At 45.1% G+C, this 13851-nt stretch overlaps 3 protein-coding genes across 5 annotated transcripts in view; 2 read left to right on the plus strand and 1 right to left on the minus strand.

Annotated features, from left to right (window-relative positions):
- Positions 1-8580, plus strand: part of zip (myosin heavy chain 10) — a 33170-nt gene extending 24590 nt beyond the window's left edge. For 2 of the 3 annotated variants that reach the window (XM_011141914.3, XM_025303661.1), the window contains 5 exons: positions 1651-1743; positions 1880-2042; positions 2134-3470; positions 3583-7118; positions 7973-8580. In XM_011141914.3, coding sequence (XP_011140216.1) covers positions 1651-1743; positions 1880-2042; positions 2134-3470; positions 3583-7118; positions 7973-8105 — 5262 coding nt within the window. In that variant the 3' untranslated portion in view covers positions 8106-8580. Of the gene's footprint in view, positions 1-361; positions 392-1650; positions 1744-1879; positions 2043-2133; positions 3471-3582; positions 7119-7972 lie in introns of all 3 variants that reach the window. The other variant, XM_019841607.2, reaches the window with a different exon arrangement.
- Positions 8581-8870: 290 nt separating this feature from the next.
- On the minus strand, positions 8871-11299 carry LOC105183651 (26S proteasome non-ATPase regulatory subunit 10). The gene is made up of 4 exons (XM_011141929.3): positions 11101-11299; positions 10917-11015; positions 9737-10025; positions 8871-9136 (listed from the first exon to the last, which is right to left on the minus strand). The coding sequence occupies exons 1-4, from the start codon at positions 11206-11208 to the stop codon at positions 8940-8942; spliced, it is 693 nt and encodes a 230-aa protein (XP_011140231.1). The 5' UTR covers positions 11209-11299; the 3' UTR covers positions 8871-8939.
- Positions 11300-11654: 355 nt separating this feature from the next.
- SNRPG (small nuclear ribonucleoprotein G) lies at positions 11655-12500 on the plus strand. Its single transcript, XM_011141941.3, has 4 exons — positions 11655-11815; positions 11926-11948; positions 12081-12205; positions 12316-12500. Exons 1-4 carry the CDS (start codon positions 11784-11786, stop codon positions 12364-12366), a joined length of 231 nt encoding a protein of 76 aa, XP_011140243.1. The 5' UTR covers positions 11655-11783; the 3' UTR covers positions 12367-12500.
- Positions 12501-13851: the final 1351 nt, after the last annotated feature.

Here is a 13851-nt window from a genome sequence, read left to right on the forward strand (position 1 = left end):
AAATTAATGCGAAACACAAGAAACAAGTTATTTTAGGGGAAGAAGCGCGACCATTGAAGCGCGCTTGCGCTTGTTAAGTTGCGGAAGAAGAAAAATTTTCATCGCGTCTCGCGCTTCATTGATTTCGTGATTCACGTGACAATGAAGTGACGATGTAGATTTTTGATAATGACACAACGTCCTCTCGGTACCCAGGCGTCTCTCTCTCTCTCGCGCGCGTAGACACAATTCGATCGTTTGTTCCACATTGTTGAACCCACTTGAGAGAAACTAATCGTCGCAACATGTTTACGCCTCGTTGTTCTCGTGACTAACAGAGATCTCCCCTTGCCTTTTTCTTTCCTGCTGCTTGCGGATCCAGGGATCTGGAAATGTCACGGAAAAGTTTGCGGTAATTAACGTGAGAAAGGGAGAAGGAAAGTGGGAGGAAACAGGACTAACACTGGTGTGGTGTTGTGATAAGTGTTTTTTTTTTCCCCCCCCTATTTATAGCTTCCCTTGTCATCGATTATCGTCATATATTCGTTGCTTCCTTTTCAACCCCCAATCCCGCAGAGAAATCGCGACGCCGCAATTTATCAAATAAATCGCGAAATCTCTAGAGATCGATCTTCGATAAGCTTTTCACTGTCGTGTTACGTAGTCACGTCAACACTGAGTTGAGGGATGCGTGAAAAGTTTCGTTATCGCGTGTGCTCGTAGATTTATGGTCCCGACAAAGGGTCATTGAGAATTTCTGAATGACATTCTCTGACATTCTCGGAGGTAGAAAGACGGAACGTTACGTTCGCGTGCGTAGACGTTTCTTTCGCTGACAGAAATCGCGCTTGTTCTTCTCTTCGTGTGTTGCATAATAGCCACGGCGGAGCCCTTTTGGACGAGAGTTTTCACGCAAATCACGCACGTACCCTCGCGATGAACGGGCCGAATTATAGTTTACGCTTCCGCATTTAAATGAAATTTGGATTTGGAAGTGATGATTTCGAAAGAACCGGTTATATGCTTCGATGTCTCTCTTACGCTTTTATATTTTCGATATCTGTTCTCTTACAATACAACCATTATCTTGACCATTGCTGCGATATATCTCGCTATTCTCTTTTCTCTTGTTTTTATTCTTTTATCAGCGCTGTCTTGCATCTGTTTGGCGTTAAAACCGACTTAAACGCGTCTAGACTTTTTATAAATTATATTTTATACTCTAGTCGATATTTTAAAGCGTAATTTAGTCATCACGATTTGATATTCATTTTATGTCATTTTAATTTTAGAATATAACATTTTATGTTTGTTAAACGAATTGCGGCCGATAATGCTTTCAGTGTTGAAATCATCCGAAATTATCATACTGAGCATTCACACTGCTTGCACACCTACGTGTGTCAATAATCGTCGCTGTGTTTGTCATAACACAATCCTTCTTTGCACAAATATTCCTCTTTGAACGAGTTCGAAAGGAATGGGTTCGTTGGTGTCATTCGCTTTGTATCGGAGAGACAACAAGTTCTCTTACATTATCGCATTAATCCTTGCGCGTACGCGACAAGTCATTTACTGTATTCCTTAATACCACATTTTCACGATCAATGTCGCAAGATGAACGATTTCCGACAGGGTACTTTATTAACTGCCGAAATTGTTTCGTCATAGGGAGAGCTCGAGCAGCAACTTCTTCAGGCGAACCCAATTTTGGAGGCATTTGGTAACGCAAAGACCGTGAAGAACGACAACTCGTCTCGCTTCGTAAGTAGCATCGATGATCTTGGTGTAAAATCTGTGCTCTTTTTAGTATATATATATATATATATTGTCACACGTGATCGCTGCAAGTTTATGATTCATCCAATCGTGATACAAAAATATGGCGAATGTGTTGCAGGGTAAATTCATCAGAATCAATTTCGATGCATCCGGTTACATAGCCGGCGCAAATATCGAGACGTACCTGTTGGAAAAGTCAAGAGCCATTCGGCAAGCGAAAGATGAGAGAACCTTTCACATATTCTACCAGCTGCTGGCAGGTGCCTCGCCGGAACAGAAGAGTAAGTTGTAATTCGAATCACCCTACGTTGAGATACGTTGCGCGTTCCTCCATCGCGATGTCTCCAACTGTTGCGACGTTCGCCGTTTCAGAGGAATTCATACTGGAGGATCCGAAGCATTATCCTTTCTTGTCGAATGGGGCCTTACCGGTGCCCGGTGTCGACGACTCCGCTGAATTCTTCTCCACCGTGAAATCGATGCACATCATGGGCATGACCAACGAGGATTTCTCGTCCATCTTCCGTATCGTTTCCGCTGTTATGCTGTTCGGCTCGATGCAATTCCGCCAAGAGCGGAATTCCGACCAGGCGACTCTGCCCGACAACACGGTGGCCCAGAAGATCTCGCATTTGCTGGGCCTGAGCGTGACCGAGATGACGAAGGCCTTCTTGAAGCCGCGCATCAAGGTCGGCCGCGACTTCGTGACGAAGGCGCAGACGAAGGAGCAAGTGGAGTTCGCCGTGGAGGCGATCTCAAAGGCCTGCTACGAGAGGATGTTCCGCTGGCTGGTGAACAGAATCAACAGGTCGCTGGATAGAACGAAGCGACAAGGCGCCAGCTTCATCGGCATCCTGGATATGGCTGGCTTCGAGATCTTCGAATTGAACTCCTTCGAACAGCTGTGCATTAATTACACGAACGAGAAACTGCAACAGTTGTTCAACCATACGATGTTCATTCTGGAACAGGAGGAGTACCAGCGGGAGGGCATCGAGTGGAAGTTTATCGATTTCGGGCTCGACCTGCAACCCACGATCGATCTGATCGATAAACCTATGGGCATAATGGCGCTTTTGGACGAGGAGTGTTGGTTCCCCAAGGCCACGGACAAGACGTTCGTGGAGAAGCTGGTCGGCGCGCACAGCGTGCATCCCAAGTTCATGAAGACCGACTTTCGCGGTGTGGCTGACTTCGCCATCATTCATTATGCCGGCAAGGTCGATTATTCCGCCGCCAAGTGGCTCATGAAGAACATGGATCCGTTGAACGAGAACGTTGTGAGTCTACTGCAAGCTTCGCAGGATCCGTTCGTCTGTCACATCTGGAAGGACGCTGAGATCGTAGGCATGGCGCATCAGGCGCTCACGGACACACAGTTCGGCGCGAGGACCAGGAAGGGCATGTTTAGAACGGTCTCGCAGCTGTACAAGGAACAGCTGGCCAAGCTGATGGTGACGCTGCGCAACACAAATCCGAACTTCGTCCGGTGTATCATTCCGAATCACGAGAAGAGGGCCGGTAAGATCGACGCGCCGCTGGTGTTGGATCAGCTGCGATGTAACGGAGTGTTGGAAGGCATCCGCATCTGTCGGCAAGGCTTCCCTAATAGAATCCCGTTCCAAGAGTTTAGGCAACGCTATGAGCTGCTCACTCCGAACGCCATTCCGAAAGGATTTATGGACGGCAAGAAGGCTTGCGAAAAGATGGTACGTACCTTTTTAATTGCACATCTCGTTTCGTTGATAAGAAGAAGAAGAAGAAGAAGAAGAAGAAGAAGAAGAAGACATCGCTAAATTCATCTTTTTCTGTTTGTTGTAGATTCAAGCTTTAGAATTGGATCCGAACCTTTATCGTGTCGGACAGTCCAAGATTTTCTTCCGTGCCGGCGTGTTGGCCCACTTGGAGGAAGAGAGAGACTACAAGATCACGGACATAATCGTCAACTTCCAAGCGTTCTGCCGCGGTTTCCTGGCCAGGCGCAATTACCAGAAGCGTTTGCAGCAACTGAATGCGATCCGTATTATTCAGAGAAATTGTGCGGCTTACCTGAAGCTGCGCAACTGGCAATGGTGGAGGCTCTATACCAAGGTGAAGCCTCTGCTGGAGGTCACAAAACAGGAGGAGAAGCTCACGCAGAAGGAGGACGAGCTAAAGCAAGTGCGCGACAAATTGGAGCTGCAGTTGCATTCGGCTCAAGAGTACGAACGTAAATATCAACAGGCGATCGAGGAGAAGACGATGCTGGCGGAGCAACTACAGGCGGAGGTCGAGCTCTGTGCGGAGGCCGAGGAGATGAGGGCGAGGTTAGCCGCGAGAAAGCAGGAGCTCGAGGAAATCCTGCACGACCTGGAAGCGCGTATCGAGGAGGAGGAAGAGCGAAGCGCCGCTTTGAATCAAGAGAAGAAGAAGCTGCAGCTGAATATCAGCGACCTGGAGGAGCAATTGGAAGAGGAGGAAGCTGCCAGGCAGAAGCTACAACTCGAGAAGGTTCAGTGCGATGCGAAAATAAAAAAATTAGAAGAGGATCTCGCTCTTTCGGAGGACACCAATCAGAAGTTGCTGAAAGAGAAGAAAATTCTCGAGGAACGAGCCAACGATCTCTCGCAGACTTTGGCAGAGGAAGAGGAGAAGGCGAAGCATCTTTCAAAATTGAAGGCCAAGCACGAAGCGACGATCGCCGATCTCGAGGAGAGACTTCTCAAGGATCACCAGCAACGTCAGGAGGTGGATAGGTCTAAGAGGAAGGTTGAGACTGAAGTCTCTGATTTGAAGGAACAGTTGGCTGAGAGAAAAACGCAAGTCGAAGAGCTGCAACTTCAACTCGGCAAGCGCGAGGAGGAACTCAATCAGGTCATGGCGAAAATGGACGAGGAGGGCGCCGCCAAGGCTCAAGCTCAGAAGGCTCTCAGAGAACTGGAGTCGCAGTTAGCCGAGCTGCAGGAAGACTTGGAAGCTGAGAAAGCGGCTAGAGGCAAGGCGGAGAAACTCAGACGAGACCTGAACGAAGAACTGGAAGCGCTGAAGAACGAATTGCTGGACTCTCTGGACACCACTGCGGCCCAGCAGGAGTTGAGAAGCAAACGAGAGCAAGAACTCGCGACGTTGAAGAAGAACCTCGAGGAGGAGACGTCGCTGCACGAAGCCACTCTCGCCGACATGCGTCACAAGCACACGCAAGAACTGACCGCGATGAACGAACAAATGGACGCGTTGAAGAAGACAAAAGCGGCTTTGGAAAAGGTGAAAGGTACTTTGGAGGCCGAGAACGCCGACCTGGCGACAGAATTGAGGTCGGTCAGTGCGAGTAGACAGGAGTCCGATCGCCGTCGTAAGCAGGCAGAACAGCAGCTGGCGGAAATAAACGCGAAGCTGGCCGAGGTAGAGAGGAACAAGCAAGAACTTGTAGAGAAAGTGACGAAGCTGCAACAAGAGGCGGAGAGCGTGATGCAACAGCTCGAAACCGCAGAGTTGAAAGCATCCGCGGCACTCAAGGCATCAGCCACTTGCGAGTCGCAGTTCACCGAACTACAGCAACGACTGGAAGAGGAGACCCGACAGAAACTGGCTCTCAGCTCGAAGCTGCGTGCAATGGAGAGCGAGAAAGACAGCCTGCGCGATCAGCTCGAAGAGGAGGAGGAGGCGAAGCGTGCCTTGGACAAGCAGGTGTTGGGCCTGAATATACAGTTGGCCGAGGCGAAGAAACGCGCCGACGAGGAGGCGGAAGCTGCCGTCGTACTCGAGGAGGCCAGAAAACGCTGTACGAAAGACATCGAGGCCCTTCAGAGGCAAGTCGAGGAGTTGCAAGCGGCCAACGATAAGCTGGACAAATCGAAGAAGAAGATACAGGCTGAGCTGGAGGATAGCACTATCGAGCTGGAAGCGCAACGGGCGAAGGTGCTCGAGTTGGAGAAGAAGCAGAAGAACTTCGACAAGGTGCTGGCCGAGGAGAAGGCCGTGTCCGTGCAGTACGCGGAGCAACGAGATGCTGCGGAACGTGAGGCGCGCGCGATGGAGACCAGGGTATTATCGTTGACTCGCGAACTGGACGAACTGAGCGAGAAGGTCGAGGAATTGGAGCGAGGACGTAGAGGCTTGCAGTCGGAGTTGGACGAGTTGGTTAACAATCAGGGTACTGCCGACAAGAACGTGCACGAGTTGGAGAAGGCGAAACGCGCACTAGAGTCGCAGCTGGCTGAGCAGAAGTCGCAGGTGGAGGAACTCGAGGACGAGCTGCAGTTCACGGAGGACGCCAAGCTGCGGCTGGAAGTGAATATGCAGGCGTTGCGCGCCCAGTTTGAGCGCGACCTGCAGACCAAGGAGGAGCAAGCTGAAGAGAAGCGCAGAGGGTTGGTTAAGCAGTTGCGTGACTTCGAAGCGGAGCTCGAGGACGAGAGGAAGCAACGCGCCGCTGCTGTCGCGCAGCGCAAGAAGATGGAGGCGGACTACAAGGACATCGAGCAACAGCTGGAGATGCACAATAAGGTGAAGGAAGACGCGCTCAAGCAACTGAAGAAACTGCAAGCGCAGATCAAGGACTGCACCAGGGAGACTGAGGAAGCCAGAGCAGCCCGGGACGAATTGGCAGCTGCATCTAAGGAAACCGAAAGAAAGGTTAAGAGCCTGGAAGCGGACCTGATGCAGTTGACCGAGGACTTCGCCAGCAGCGAACGCGCCAGAAGGACCGCCGAGAACGAGCGCGACGAGCTGCAGGAGGAGGTCAACAACAATGCGAACAAGGGCACTCTGATGCTAGACGAGAAACGCAGACTCGAGGCGAGGATCGCCACTTTGGAGGAGGAACTGGAGGAGGAGCAGTCAAACGCCGAGATTGTGATGGATCGCGCCAGGAAGGGTCAGATCATGATCGAGCAGTTGACAACGGACCTAGCGACCGAACGTTCCACCACACAGAAGTTGGAGTCGCACAAGACGCTGCTGGAGAGACAGAATAAGGAACTGAAAGCTAAACTGACCGAGCTGGAGACCGCGCAACGTGCCAAGACCAAGGCCACGATACAGCAGTTGGAATCGAAGATCAACAGCCTGGACGAGCAGCTCGAGATCGAAGCCAAGGAGAGATTCGCCCAGCAGAAGATCAATCGCAAGCTGGAGAAGAAGCTAAAGGATCTGAGCCTGCAACTGGAGGAGGAGAGACGAAATTCCGATCAGTACAAAGAGCAGGCGGAGAAAGTTAACGCCAGGATGAAGGCGCTGAAGAGGCAGTTGGACGAGGCGGAGGAGGAGATCAGTAGGCATAAGACCATGAAGCGGAAAGCGCAGAGAGAGATGGACGACATGATCGAATCTCACGAGGAGCTCACACGGGAGTTGACGCACCTTAAGAATAAATTGAGGTAACTCTCTCGTCCGTTATTCTCAGACATCATAGAGGGATAAGACCGGCTTTGGAAAGTAGACAGATGTTTCTTGGGGATGGGAGGGAGGGAGGGAGGGAGGGGGGGGCGGCGGCGGCGGCGGCGGGTAACGCCTCCGTTTGAGGAATATTAAAGTAACGAAAGGATACTACTCCTTTGTGCATTACATAGATATTTATACATGTATTCTTTTTTATGTTGCGCTTTCTAGGCCGTACGTATCTGTAACCTTAGGCGAACGTAATGAGGCAGTATTAAAGTAATTGTTTTGTCTTTGAAGGAAGTGATCAACTTCTGAAAATGTGTAGGTGTCAAGAGAGAAAAAACGATTGGTATCCTACCTGAGAGAGTTTTTTGCTAGGAAACAATCCCATTAGTCCCCAGTGTGCTACAGTGAGTGGAACGAGCTCTTTTGGTTAATTTGAAACCGCTAACCCCCCCGAAAGTAACGTTAAACTCTTGGATTACTACCCTTGTGTGATAACGACATACACTTCACTTCACCCCTCTCCCCCTCACGGCATCCCTTGAGTGCAGTGGTGTTTTGCGAATGCGTTCTTCCCTTTGTTATTTCACTTGATCTCGCAGTGCAGACACATGATACCGCCGATCAGTGGTTCGACGCTGCGCGATACGTCAGTCTTCCTCGTGTTGGAGGAAACATCTGCTGGGACTTTGACTCGCAGAAGAACGAAGTGTGTTCACGCCGAGTGTTGAACTACTGAGCGACGGTGGTGTGCGCTTTCCTATTACTCGCGCACACTTTCACGAATTCGCGAATACGACGAGTCGCCGCCCCGCGCAACTAACACGACGTATGATTTGTTTTAAAGGCGCGGCGGTCCTCCGATAAGCAGTCTGAGCTCTTCCTCGAGGCTGAAACGTGGCTCCGTGCAGACCGGCGGCTCCGGCGACGATTCGACGACGCAGGACGAGAGCATCGACGGCGAGGAGAACGTCAATTGAGTAAACGGAGTCGGCCCAGTGTGCTCTCGAACCTCTGTGAATTCTGTACATACGTCCGTCGAGAGGGTGGTTGGCTTTTCTGTTCGATGATTCGGCGCGTAAAACACGGATCGACTGACGTCTCGCCGCGTCTCCGCGAGTACGACCAGCTCCACGATCAAAATCAAAAGTCTCATTTCGACAATTTCCCGCGGCGTTTCCGGCCTTAAGATTAACCGCGACGAGATAACGATCGCTTCCCCCCGTGCGAATCCAGTTGATTAATTATACAGCAGTAGTAGTGCCGATGACGGGAGCAAGGTAGATAAATAGAGAAAGAGAGCCAAGGGGCGTGAAGCAGCGAGAAACATGAGGAAAGAATTAGTCGAATACCGAGGAGAGGACTTTTGATACATTTTATATAGCACGAACGCAAATGTTGATCGTATTTTACGTATATATATAAATATACATATATATATATATATATATATATATAAAGAGAGAGGGAATGTGAGGGTGAGAGAGGGACGAGAGAAAGAGAGAGAGAGAGAGAGAGGGGGGGAAGGGTAAAATAAATTGTGTAGAATGAAAACTTAATCAAGATGAATTTATTGGAGACTTATTTAATGAAACTTGAAACGCCACTTTCGCATGGAGAGAGAGAGAGAGAGAGAGAGAGAGAGAGAGAGATAGAGAGAGGAAGAGAGAGAGAGAGAGAGAGAGAGAGAGAGAGAGAGAGAGAGAGAGAGAGAGAGAGAGAGAGAGAGAGAGAGAGAGAGAGAGAGAGAGAGAGAGAGAGAGAGAGAGAGAGAGAGAGAGAGAGAGAGAATCAAGAAACGGCGAGCGCGCTTTTTACTTCGACGTAGTCTTTCGCTTGATTTCCTCGAGCTGTCGGGCCAGACCAGGAGCCGCGAGATCCAACGGGGTCTTGCGTTCCTTGTTGGTGATCGTCAGGTCCGCGCCGTTCGCCGCCAGTAGCTTCGCTTCTTCCACGCGGTTCTCCTCGCAAGCGAGATGCAGCGGCGTGTTACCGTACACGTCTCTCCGATCTGCGAAAGCGACGTCGATGATGACAGCATGTAAATGAAACGAGAAAATAAAAGAAACGAGATATATTGTGCAGCGACTTCGGGAGAATGAGCGAAAACTTGTACATTTGCTGATCAATACCGCTGGTGAAACCGCCTCTTTCCTCGACGCACAGTTGGAAGCAGCAGCCGTTCTCAGCTGCCTTGAGGAAAGAAGTATTCCGTTCAGCTGTATTTAAGGCAAGTGTATATCTCTAGGTTACACAATCGCAAATATATATATATATATATATATGTATATATATATGTATATATATTTGATATTTTATATATTATTATACTGTAATCGCGCCGCGTGCGCGAGTGCATTTCATTACGGACACACACACCGCTACAACACACATACACATGCATGAAGCACAACATCGAGTGCTTTATATTTAGCGATACAAGCTGAGAGAAGCATCATCCTATCTCTTTGTTACTCATTGAATATGAGACAAGAGAGAGAATGACGCTTACGATGCTTCGCGTTACTAAATGGAGAGTCTCCAGACATTTTACACAACCAACACACACGTACACACATACACACAGGGAGACGCATATTCCGCTACCCACCTATATTCAAACTCTTCCCGTACTCTATGAGGAGCTTCACGATGGCCGTGTTGCCCTTTGAGGCGGACCTGTGCAGAGGCGTGGCGCCTCGTTTGTCCGCGATGTTGACGTCGGCGTCCTTCTCGAGCAACGCCACGCAGATGGACTTCCAATTCTTCGACGCGGCGTACTGTAGAGCCGAGTGGCCGTCGACCGTTGTCGCGTTCACGTTCGCCCCCTCGTTCAGCAGCGTGTTGACGACCTTCTCGCGACCGGCGGACGCAGCCAGGATCAGCGGAGTCATGTCTGTCTGCGTTTTACGGATAGGCCGTGTTTCAGCGGTTTTTACGTATAGACTTGTCTCCCGTCTCCCGTAGTAGGCCTCGAGGAGCTTACCGGCCGGCCTGGCAAACGAACACGGAAACGAAGCTTTCTTCACGCGACTTTGTGCGTCACGCGTAGAAAACGGCAAACGAGACTATAAGTAATGCGGATTGTAACATGATGTGCGCGATGCATCTTGAGCGTGCGCGCGCGCGCGCGTTCGCTTTATACTTATTTTCTTATAAGTTTTTCTTTTTCTTTTTTCTTATAAATGATCTATGGAAACGAAAAATTATAATATAATTATATGTCATCTCTCAAGTGTGTGTATGTGTTATTAAGATTTCCATCTTTCTTTCGATGCGTTTGCAATCGTTTCTTTATTCCGATCGATTGAGAGAACGGGGCAGCGAGGGGAATTATTGTAAAGCATTGATTGCGTTTTCTACGGTTTCGTTCGATCAGGTTTACTCTTTAAGTGTCTTTTTTTCTTTTTTCTTTCTTTTCTTTTAATTGGCCGCAAATCAAGGGACATCATCGCAAATTTTGACGATTTTTGTCGAGACGTATTGGACGCTTTTTTCGATATACACGAGGACAGATTTAAACATAAAATACACTCCCTCGTAGCGTAACAGAAAAATTCGTAACCATCAAATATTTTATATAATAATGTATTTTGATAATAAAAGTTCTTTTCACAGTTGCATATAACTTCGCGTGTAAAATTAAATCACTTCCGTTGAGCGTGTTGTCGATTATTACGTTTGTAATAATTGTGATTTAATTTGAAACGTAACTATAAAAGGATAGAATATTTTTTCGGTACGAGATATTCAAAATTTTGCGCTTATTTAGCATGCGATGATTCGCTTACGTCATCCGTGGGATTCACCGGTACATCGAGAGAGAGTAAATGCCGAACCAGGTCATCGTGACCACCCAGCGCCGCCCAGTGTATCAGCATTCGACCGTTCTGCAAGGAAAATGCTAGCCTCATGAGCTAACCTCAAATAGTGTAGACGTCATGAGCGAATGATTAGTGCCATGATGATACAAACATTATCCGTTTGTGTTTTCAGCTTCTCATTTTCGTTTAGCAGAATCTTCACGGCCGCAGTTTTGCCACGATATGCCAGATCATACGGTGTAGATTCTTGCTGCGACATTCCTGTATATTTTCGCTTGCAATTTCTCACGACACAAATTTTGATTGTTTAATGTGAAATAAGATGCGACGACGTTTCCAGGTAAAATGGGGTTCGAGTCTCAGCTAAATTTTAAAGAGGCCGGTAAATTGTGGTTCGAGTCTCGGCTAACTTCACGGAGGCCGGTAAATTGCGAGTCTTGGCTGAGCTCTATCACTGAAGAAGTAGCTCTCACCGGCGAGACAAAAAACAAATTTAAACTTTTGAATCTGTCAGGGAATTTCTTGAAAACATCAATCAGATTCTCTGATTCAAGTTTTTAATTGGACAACTTGTTATACTATGGCGTTGAGGAATTCGCCTTAGCCAATAGGCGCCTGCAGCCAAGATTGGGAGAGTGAGTATTAAAGAGAAAGAGAGAGAGAGAGAGAGAGAGAGAGAGAGAGAGAGAATCTCCCTAGTATCAGCTTGCATAAACTTTTAGAGGGAAGGAAATTATTTAGCCGGTGTACACTGTACTTGCGTGATAGAGTGCATGGACAAAACAATATTTTTAGAGTGATAAACGTAAAAGATCGTAATTACTATAGTCCAAAATGAGCAAAGCACATCCACCGGAGCTCAAAAAGTAAGCGGTCCTTTTCATTTTGCGATATAACCTTTGGCAATATCACTCAATGAATTTTTTAGTATAAAGTACTTTATTTTTCTATATTAATACTTCTCAATTTGTTCCAGATATATGGATAAAAAGTTATCTCGTAAGTATTATACATCATGACAATGTTAATGTCATTAATAATGTATGTTAAATGTTATTTTGGAATTTGATTTGAAGTTAGGTTAAAGTATTATTTTCTTTTTGTTTTGACTGTGTTTGAAATATTTTACAGTGAAATTAAACGCGGGACGGCATGTCACCGGCATATTGAGAGGTTTTGATCCATTCATGAACATGGTTATAGATGAAACTGTAGAGGAATGCAAGGATGGCACCAAAAACAACATTGGTATGGTGGTAAGTTATATTGTAACATACAAAGAATAAATTATATACATTGAAAGTTTGTCAATTGGTATAACATCACCATCAAAAATCAATATTATAGATCAGTTGTATATTTCTAGGTAATTCGTGGAAACAGTGTCATAATGCTAGAAGCTTTAGACCGAATATGATTTGTGCTATTAAGACTTAAGCTACTCTCAATATTAAAGTATATATATAAGTATATATATACTTTTATATGAATAAACAAACTTTTGTATAAAATATATAGATGTTTTGATCCTTAAACTTTTATATAACAAATTATTTAATCAAAATTAAATACGATCGGTATAACTATTCTTTGTAACATTTTTCTTATGTTTATATCAAGATCAAGTTTTATAATATCTTATTTGTACTTTATAGTTTTGTGCAATTCATACATACATACATAAGAAACTGTTGCCAAAAGAAAAATTTTATTCATAAATTTTTAATACAAATATTAACATGTAAAAAAATACAGAGCAGAGTTTTTAGTTACATCAGATGTCTCAGATATTCGAAACAGAATCAATACCTCGTGAATCAAGAATTAATATTTCTGTGTCATTATGAAACTAGTAATGATATATTGTCGTTTTTTATATTTTTGAATTGTAAGTTTGTTATTGTAATTTGTATATTACAATATTATAAAACAGTAAAAGAAACTTCTACAATTTATTTTATAACAAACACTATATATAATTCATGAATTAAAATATCTAAACATTATTAACATGTGTGTCTTATGAGCATGATACATTAAATTTGCTCGTTACTTAAATGTTGAAATTAATTTAACAATAATAAACGTGCAACAATGGTTGACATATTTGTACTGAATTTTAGAAGTTGCACCGTGAACATATTCTCACTAATACTAGTGGAAAATATAAAAACCATAATCCAACAGATTTGATTTCTGCACAAACATTATATTTCCATAAGTCTATAAAAAAATAAATATGACTATATCGGCAAAAATATATCTGGGATACAGCAAGGCACACAATATTTCATTAATCTTTCACATTCAGGAACATTATTTATACCATTAAACATTGTTATCTTATACACATTTACATTCTAGTAGTAGAATAGAACACTTTACATTGTTTTTTATGAGATATCATGATGTAATCCGGACAACACAATGTCCAAAATCGGGACATAAAACATCTTTAAGTCGTCTACAGTCGTAAGATGTCATTGTATAAAACATCTTTAAGACGACTCAAAGATGTCTTAAAGATGTTTTATGTCTTGATTTTGGGCATTATGTTGTCTGGGAAGTTATTATTTACCATCAAAAATATTCCACAGTTTTACATCGTTTAATTTACAATAAATAGTTTGTAGATTCTTATTTTCTTTAGATGAAGACAATATCCACTGAATTTAAAATATTCGATTTTTAAGAAAACAATCTTTAACTCAACAATATTCAATATTCGTTTCGTTCAATACTCGTTTTGACTCGTTTTTAAAATGTGTCTTAAATATGCTTAAAAATGCTTGCCTCTGATGAACTACTCAAACATTAAAATAAAACAATAATAAAATAATATGAACATTTTTCTTGCGTATATATATTTATATCACAATAGAAAGAACGCAATTTGTCATAT

This window comes from Harpegnathos saltator, unplaced genomic scaffold, assembly GCF_003227715.2.
Source record: "Harpegnathos saltator strain DR-91 unplaced genomic scaffold, Hsal_v8.6 scaffold56, whole genome shotgun sequence".
NCBI lineage: Eukaryota > Metazoa > Arthropoda > Insecta > Hymenoptera > Formicidae > Harpegnathos > Harpegnathos saltator.